The 9413-nt window shown below is 41.1% G+C and overlaps 1 protein-coding gene across 1 annotated transcript; it reads right to left on the bottom strand.

Annotated features, from left to right (window-relative positions):
• Positions 1-937: 937 nt before the first annotated feature.
• SCGB1C1 (secretoglobin family 1C member 1) lies at positions 938-7327 on the bottom strand. Its single transcript, XM_025215118.1, has 3 exons — positions 7214-7327; positions 4333-4523; positions 938-1240 (listed from the first exon to the last, which is right to left on the bottom strand). The coding sequence occupies exons 1-3, from the start codon at positions 7266-7268 to the stop codon at positions 1217-1219; spliced, it is 270 nt and encodes an 89-aa protein (XP_025070903.1). The 5' UTR covers positions 7269-7327; the 3' UTR covers positions 938-1216.
• Between the last annotated feature and the right edge of the window lie 2086 nt (positions 7328-9413).

Genomic DNA, 9413 nt, shown 5'->3' with positions numbered 1-9413 from the left:
TCTTTCCCTGCTTTCTCTTCCCACTTCCCAGACCTCCTCACATTCCCTCCCTCCATCACAAAGACATCCAAAATTCAGTCTTGTCAGGTCTCCACTTACTCACTAATGACCACTCACATTGAGCCCCAACACATTCACGTGCCCTCTGATTCAAACTTGTTCATATATTTCTCTATTCTAAGCCACCCAGTCATATATACCCCACTCCGCACAACTACTTGGCTTCCATTCTCCCTTACTGATTTAAGGTCTAAGCCATTTTTAGTTGTCTTTCTGTGCCTATAAGTTTCCTTTCAGTAGTACTTTTTGCTTCCAGGTAAACTGTTGTTGGACTCTGAGGGCTGTATGGTGCCAGTGCTGAGTAATCTCTTAATTAGCTTCAACACACAGGATATCATACACAGTGGAATATCCTTGCCATAACTGCCACTCTCTCTCTTCCAGTATCCTATGCAAATATATCTGAAGAAAAAATATGAAAACTGCTGTATTGCAAGGACTCTGTCAGGGGAGCTCTGTCAGCAGCTGGCTGTTGTCATAGCTGACACTATAGGAAAGGTAGCTTTACCACTTCAGAATGAGCACACATGGGTCTCCTGTACACACACTTTCTATGGTTAATGACTGTGGGTGCGATCCAAAAGCCAAATGAAATAAGTAGGACACTTCACATTGAATTTAATGGACTTTGGATTAGATCCTATCACAGCTTCTATATTTGTGATCACAACTTCTATATTTAACAAGTATTGATGTGAAAATGTTGCAACAATCTTTCACATTTTTTCCACAAACCACTAAAAATTACTTCACCAAGCTACAGTATTTTTCAGGAATGAATTATTTCCTTTACAGTTAAAAAGGAAGTGAATGAGGAACTAAATGTATTTATTAAATTGGGTAGTAGCTGTGTTTCCTGCTTGGTGCAGGGGGCTGCACTTGATTATCTTCTGAGGTCCCTTCCAGCCTTGCAATGAATCTATGAATAAAAATTGTTTGGAAACGTCATCTGTGGTTTCTACAGAACATAGTTGTCTTTGAAGAAACTGTACTTAGAATGTAGGAAGAAGGCAGCCTTTGCTTTCAGCAACATGCAAGCAATTATTCTAGGTTCCTCAAATTTCTGGAACATTGTTGGTTCAGTGGCTGGATACTGGCAATTGGCAGTCAGCATTTTGTGTTATCAGAGCTGAATTCCAAGGAAAGACTTTGTCACTTAGGCTTCTGACCGAATCATTTTCTGAAACAGAAAGTAATAGCAGTGAATGTGAGTTCAGAAAATCTCAAAAAGAGAATGCAAGACAAAACACCATTCAGAAAGCACTTCTGAAATTCAGCAGACTAATAGCATCTTTGGATATAAAATCATGTCAGCCTAATCATTTGATGGGCCATAGTTTTGTCATGGGAACTTTTGGAAGGAAGCATGTATAAAGCAAGGGTAAAATGACTAAACATATGGAGAGTCAAGAAATCAAGTGTTAGTAAGCTACAGTAGGCTATTATCACCAAAATTATCTTGTAATTGCAGCAACAGAATTACTGCTGTTTTCACCACAGTTGTAACTAGTAGGTTTTGAGGGTGTCATTCTTACCGGCCCTGGGAGACTCAAAGTCCCTAGCAGTTACTGCCATGATGTGGCTTGCCTGCCCCCTTCCCAGTCACCGCTGCTACTTCTGCTGCTGTGCCACAGACTTCTTATCCTAAGTACGCTACTAGTTTTCACATATGGAAATAGGAGACCTCTGCTTTCCGATTTCTGTTCCTAGCTGTCATTATAACATGACCTCCAGAAAGTCACCTGGCTCCTTTGAGCCTCATTTACAAAGCCTTGAAAAAACACTTTCAATAATAAGTGTCTTACAACTGACATGGGTAACTGGCAAACTCCAGATTTCCATCAGAAAAGGCTCACTCTGAAGTCAGTAGGAGTTTAGTTGGAGCAAGGTCTGACTGCTACTGCTTAAGAGAGGGCTTAAAGATTTGGTCCAATACTTACATCCTCGGAGATGGATGTTTGAATGAAGACTGTCATTTTCCTATAGCTACTTTGCTATTTCTGTAGTATACTAGGGGTGTGTCTACACGAGATGGTTTACCATGTAGTAGAGCTAATTACTGTGCAGCAAGCATCCACGTCTACATGTGCAGATGCTTGCTGTGCAGTAATTGGCTTTAATTGTGAGTAAATTTGCTACTTGGGAGATAAGGATCTCTCAGCCTGAGTATCACAACTGAAGACCGGTTTCCTGGTAGGGAAGTTAGCACCCAGGGGGATCTTAGAGCTCCCCCTGGCTGCTGCAAGGGGCTGCTGTAGGTCTGCAGAGAGCAGGAGTGGTCTGCTGCTAGAAACTGCAAATTTTCTCCCACGTCCCTGCATGTGTAGTCACGTGCCTGGGAGAATTTACTCTTGAGTAGTTTACTTGAGAGTAAACTGCTCCTGGATTATTTACACATGTAGATGTGCTGTGGTAGCACCCACAGTGAGAAGAATATAGACACCAAACTGTATTTATTCAAACAGAGAGAAATAACAGGGATTCAGCATCACCAAACTTTCTTTATGTTTTGAGTAAATACAGTGTTGCTCGTGTGGAGCCAAGTCATTTGTCTTTTGCATGCAGCTCCTTATCTAATGAGATCTAAAGTGTTCTCAAGACAAATGAATTAATTAATGTAATCAAATTACATACAAGAGAAGCAAGGTTGCAGCCATTCTACTAATAGCTATTTGACTACTTCATGTTCACATTTTCCTTATTAAATGAATTACAAAAAAAAAAAAGAATCTTGGGATTTATCATTTAAAACATAAGACCTAGACTTCAGGAGTGTAGGTTGTAGCTGCGTTGGTTTAAGGACATAGGCACACCAAGGTTCTTTGGGTAAGACCTTGAATACCTAGACTTTGCTTTCATTGAGATAAAAAATGACTCCCTCACGGTGATCTAAAACATATAAATGAGATCAAGTAATAAATCCTCATACAGTTTTTAGGCTGTCAGACTTTTATGAATCCACTCACATCTGTATGGTGCCAACCAAAAAAAAAAAAATTACAGCACCAGCTAATAGAAGAATCAAATAATGGAGTAAGTTGAGAAAACATAGGCAAAGTTTTTTATTATAAGTCATCTGTTAAAAAGATGCATGGTTGTACCATCATTTAATATATGAAGCTGAAACACTGGCACTTTACCTCCAATTGTCTTGCAATACTCTATTTGTACACTGTACCCATAAAAATTGAAAAATGTGCATGGACAAAACATTTGGCACTTGCCTACAACCCTCCATAAGGCATGTGCACATACATATATTGTGTGTTCACTTGTAACCCCCAACAAAGGCATATGTGACACAGTGGTTGGAATCTTGCCTGTAATTGTCTATAATAAAGTGCTCAATTAAATACAGTATTTGGCTTGTTCTTATAACTGCACCTGCATCAACCAGGCCCTATTGCCTTTTGGAAGCAAATATCTTCATAATAAATCTTCAAACTTGAAAAATCTCTTCTTTTTGGTTTGATATATAACCCAATTGCTTACCAGCCAGTTCTGGTGTTTGCGCTTTCTTGATAAATAACTTGCAAATATGATTACTGAAGGGGTGAAGTATGCTACTGGAATTTTTTAAAAAAGAAATAATTCCTCCTTTGGAAAAATGACAAGTATCTTTTCTTCCAGTGCCACATTCAGTTTTGTGCCCCTGTCTCTTTTTGATGATATTCACTGGGATCTTTCATGTAAATGCAACACAGTAAGGTAAAATAGCTATCAAAATAATACTGTCCTATTATATATCATAGGATCTTTTGTGTTACCAGTATAAATGACTTCACATATAATTATCTCAAAGCATTTATAAACATTGATTGATTGATTTAAGTTGCACAAATTATCTATACTGTAAATATTTTCATCTTTGTTTTAACAGATGGAGAAGCTGAAGAGAAGGTGTACGTCACTTGTCCAAGTGCACCCAGTGCAATCGCAGAACTGGAAATAAAACCTAGGAATCTTTATCCCATCTTCTAGAGTTCTCAGTGGTTTCCAAAATAGGGGTCATGATCCTAAATGATGTCATGGCAATTTAAATGTGGTGTTATTAGCCCAAGGGGATTTCAATGATTTCTGTTCGTATTTGGGGTCACAAGCTTGACAGAAGCAGGGAGGGCCACTTCCATGGCCCAGTCACAGGAAATGGTTTAGGTTTTCCCACTGCATGATATATTAGCTAAATGCTGTTTGAAATAGAATAGTCAGAAACTCACTGTTTTGACTGATGCAAGCCTATCCTGGCAATAAAACATAAGAAGAGTGAATTACCAGCAGCTTGACAAGAGCCTTTGTATGTTCCTGAGAGAGAGACTCAATGCATTTCTTCAGTGCAGCTAAAGCAGCTTTAGTCACATCATCAATCCTGTATTGGGAAATTGGCCCAGCATAAAGTTGTTCAAGTGTGCCTTCAAGAAGTGTATTTAGAAAACCAGGGAGAATCTCACGAGCAGAAACTGTGCCTGGAGCACAAAAGAGAAAACAACGTTTAACCAGGGCGCCAACAGCCCAGTTACCATTCTCATTACTGGTTTGATGCAGATTTCCCACAAGTGTCAAACCCCCTTGCTGTCCTCCTGTATTCCCCCTCCCCACCCCTCAAAGAATAAACTGGGTACAATTTACATCATCTCAGCTTCAGTGTTTTTCAGCTTTCAGAGAGATGCAAGGCTGCTCTCAGTTACACCAGAGACAACTGTGTTGCCTTAAGTTAGATTCAAAGACTCAGAGTTCCTTAGATCAGGGTTGTCCAACTTCTCAGTAACCAGGGGTGCAGGCTGCCCACCAGGCCATGCTGCACATCAGCCTCTGCACTGTGTAGTGGGCATGTCCCACCCCACTGCACTGTTCCGGCAACCCTGCACCCTTATGCACCACACACACCATGTTCACCCACCACAGCACCATGGTTGTTCCCCCTCCAACCACCTCTTTACTGTGTTGACACTACTGCATTACAAGACAGGATCCCTGGGCCCCACCAAGCCATGGGCATTGGAGGAGGGAGGGGAGCCCAAAAACTTGGGCAGTAGCAACAGCTGGAGTGACAGGAACAGTGGCTTCTAGTCTGAGCGCCCTGGGGGCTGCAGGTTAACCCCTTGGGGGCTGGATGCTGTCCACAGGCTGCCAGTTGGAGAGCCAGGCCTTAGACATACTGACACTCACTCAACAACACATGAGAGGGAGTTTACATTGATGTAGCTTTCCTCACTGAGTCATAAAAGTGTGAGGGTGAAAGCAAGCTATCTACTATACCATTAGCAGTGTAACTAAGGTAGGGCAACCACATGGCTGGGGGGGGTGGGGGGGTGAAAAAATAATATCAACTGCTGCGGTTGTGTGCAACACTGACAGCCAGAAGTTGCTGCTGCCCCTGTGCATGACCACTGCTGAGGGGGCCCAGTTGCTCTGCTATGCTTCTGCATACCATACGCCCTCTTCCCTCATCAGCTCCTTCCTTTCCCTTATTCATGCTTGCCCTTTGACCCTGCAGCTTGCATGCTACCCAAACCTTAACTCCTTTAATTCAGACTCAATTAAACAAATTTAGAGGTAATGTTAGCTACAGAATGGTAAGTAGAGTGAGCCTACTTAATTTTCGGGGAGGCAAAGCAAGTCACAAGTTGAGACTGCAGAGCCACTGGAAGGCTAACTCCCTTGGTTAGCTTTGAAAATCTCTAGAATGGGAGAGGACTCAAGCTGGTATTATGTACATTTTCAGCCAGTGAGGATGCACCGACATTTAGCCCCAGAAAATTTAGATGAAAGTTCAAATGAGCATGTAAAAAATGTCTATCAGCTATTTTCTCATCTACCTGTATCAGATGCTTATTAGATCAGCACAGTTTGATGCTTATGAGGTCTGAAATTTAGAGGTTTAATAAAAATGTGGCTTGAGGTAAGGTCAGCTAGTGGAAGGGAGTTGCAGAAAAATCTCACAAAGCTAAGTGAGTGGGCAAAAAAACTGGCAGATGAACTTCAATGTCAAGAAGTGCAAGGCTATTCACCCGGGGAAAAATATTCTCAACTATACGCACAGAAAGCTGGCTTTTGAACTAGCTGTTATATTTCAGGAAAGAGACCTTGGAGTCCTTGTAATGTAGATAGTTTTCTAAAAACATCAGCTCCGTGTGCAGCAGAGATCAAAAAAGTCAATAAAATGTTGGGCATCTTAAGAACGCAACCAAAAACATAATGGAGAACATCAACAAGCCCTTGTACAAATTCATGGTGCGCCCACATCCTGAATACTGTATGCAGTTCTGGTCCCCACATCTCAAAAAGGATGTAGTAGAATTAAAAAGGCACAGAGAAGGGCAATCAAAATTATAAGGGACATGGAGCAAGTGCCATACCAGTAGAGACTAAGAAGACTAGGACTGTTCAATTTGGAAAGGAGATAGCTGAGAGGCAATATGACCGAGGGTGAAATCATGAAGGGTGTGGACCAAGTGAAACTAGTTCACCAAGTCCCCGAATACTAGACCTAAGGGGGCACTAGAAAGTACCTGCTTACCCAATGCTTTAACTTTTGCAATTCATTGTCACAGGAAGTGGTAAAGACAGATAGCATAGCTGGGTTAAAAAATTAATGGATGATAGCTCTACTAATGGATATTGAACAGAACAGTCAGAGATATTTCCTTTGGCATCTCTAATACAATATTGATGGGATGTGAGGGAAGGTATTAAATAGGGGATAGATCACCTTGGATATATCCAGTTCACAGTTCTCTCTTTCTCTAGCATCCACCCCACCACTGTTGGAGACAGAATACTGGGCCAGACGGACCATTGGTCTGATCCAGTATGGCACTTTTAATGTTCTTATGTTGAGGAAGAATATTTTTGAAGGAAGTGCAAACTGTGCAATTGCACTGAACCAGTGAGGGTCCCCCAAAGCATTAAAGTTATACTTCAAGTACATTGCACTTGTCAAAAGCTAGACTATTCCAAACTTATAGAAGACTGCTGCAGCTAAAGTAGAAAAAGCTGCTTTTGGAGTTGCCATGAGGCACATAACCTGTAGCTGTTTTGTGCCCTGCAGCCATTTTAGTTTTAAGCATAATTGTTTGGAAAAGAGAATTTGAACCTTTGCCTGGGTTCTTAAAACATATACCCCACCACTGCTCATAATATTAGTAAAACTTACCAAAGAAGCAGCAAAATGCCAGAGTGACGAGCAGAACAACAGCCGTCAGCTTCATGGTAGAGTCAGCTATTTTGTGTTGAGCCTAAAAGTTCAAAAGCCAATTCATTCAGCTTGGAGCTCTGCCTCATCCCCATTTATATCTGAGGCAGCCAGATCTGTTCCTCCTCCAAGGTTATGTGACGGGTCACACAGGCTTATTAAAATTGAACCCAAGCCATGTTTGTCAATGGAGTTGACGGACGCAAAATGTAAATTTCCTCTCCCCATTCACCTGCTGATTACAATGGGAATGGAACAGCAAAGCATAATGTCTCTCTTTCTTTGTGTCATAATTCATGCTGACACCATTCCCTGGGATGCACAGAAACTTAGTGCAGCTAGCGATGTGCCTGCGTACTTGTGAAGTAATCGCACAGAGATGCAAAGAATTGGGGCCAAACCTACAGTTTTTTATACTGAAAAACTGTTCATTTTTTGCATGATTTATCTCTGTTGCTGTCTTATCTCCTTGCTGGATGTTTTTCCCTTCCTCCCTCAGTCCAGGACTCGAAGGTCCTTGTCAATCAACGTAATTAGTGACGTCAAAGCACAGCAAAAGAAAGGGAAAACTGAAGTCAGCAAGGGAACTCTTAAGATGAGTGTGCATCCTCATTTTGCACAAAATGTTTCTGTAGCTCTGATTCTGACTGGCCAGCTTTCTGTGTTTTATAAGATTTTTTTCCCCCCACTGTTCCTCTCCCACTTGCAACCTCCATGCTGAGTCAGAGGCTGTACTCCTAATTCCCATGCTCAGTCGCTACTTTTCCTTTCCTCCCGGTATTTATAAGAACATTTTTTTTTCATTCTCATGTGTTTTAATTTGTGTATGTTTTGGGTTAGATGCACTTGTGTCTGATATGAATGGGAAAAGGGTTCTTATTTTCTGTCTTCCAAACACTAGCTTGAGATGGCTTTTCTTCACATGAAAAGAAGGATTAAGCCTGTTGTGAGGACTACTATGCAAAATTTATCATTCTGATTTGTTTTCAGGAATACCAGTGTAGGTCCTTATTGGACAATGTCTGTTTCAAGTAGAAGGTTTCCTGGTTTCTGATTGGTAAGTTTTACTGATGCGGAAGGAATTAGTTTTTCATCTCTCTATAATTTTCTCGCTAGTTTGTTTGTTGTTTTCATAGCATCCTTTGTGGCTCTGAACAACGGTTGAAAATGTATCATTTTCTTTTTGAGTCCTTTCTGAAATCCATTTTGTCCCAGGAAACAATCCTAGCTGTGTGCTGCGTTGGTTGTCTGTGCAGTATAATGATGTCTTGCTTATGTCTTCATATCCTTTGTGGTTAGAGCAGGGGTGCAACTTGAAACAAGGTTGTTAGTGATTCTGCCTGCTCCCTGCCTCCTCTCCCTCGCTCACTTCCAATAACGCTATTATGCTTTGTTGTCACTATGGATCTGTAGTGGCCAGATTATGCCAACTGATTTCCTGCCAGAATATGCTGCAGGTCAGGATAAATTTGTGCTTACATATGTGAGGGAAGCATTCTGTCAACTGCAAATCCTTTAAACCATCCCAGGAATCTAAACACCGTGGTGCTTGTTTTGCCAGGACTGCTGCCGCTTTCATATCAAATAATCCTCTCTCATTCAGGTGGTACCTTCAGGTTTTTAAAGGAGGTATCTGTGAAAAAAAATGCACCGTTTCCCTCAAATATTCACTCTTTTAGCACATTTTGATTCTCGTAGAAGAGTTCATTTGGCTGATTTCAGTGGTAGGTGCTCTCTCACCCTGAACATAAAGATCATGCAGGCTTTCTCTGTGAAGCTGTGCTAAGACATGGGCTGAACACTTCAGATGCATGAAGCCTAGGAGCAGCCCAGCTTGAGGAAAAAGCTTGAGCTGAACTTTAACTAATTGTTAATGTTCATGTTAATAAAGTCCAGCCACGAGCAGGAAGTAAATTTTGTTTCTATATAGCATGTGAATTTTCAAGGTAGGTTAGCAAAAGCACCTATTCACAAACCTGATCACTGACATTCAGGCTTTGACTTTGATATATTTTTTGATTAAAGTAAATACCAAGGAGCACTGTTACCTGAGTTACCTCATGTGAAAAAGCAAGCCTGACAAAATTCAGCATCTTCCTTTCCTTGTCATTCTGCCAGTCATGCTAGTGATAGGAATTTTCTTTCTAAATGTGTATTAATG

Source organism: Alligator sinensis, unplaced genomic scaffold (genome assembly GCF_000455745.1).
Source record: "Alligator sinensis unplaced genomic scaffold, ASM45574v1 scaffold973_1, whole genome shotgun sequence".
Taxonomy (NCBI): domain Eukaryota; kingdom Metazoa; phylum Chordata; order Crocodylia; family Alligatoridae; genus Alligator; species Alligator sinensis.
This window is presented reverse-complemented; position numbering and strand designations above follow the sequence as displayed.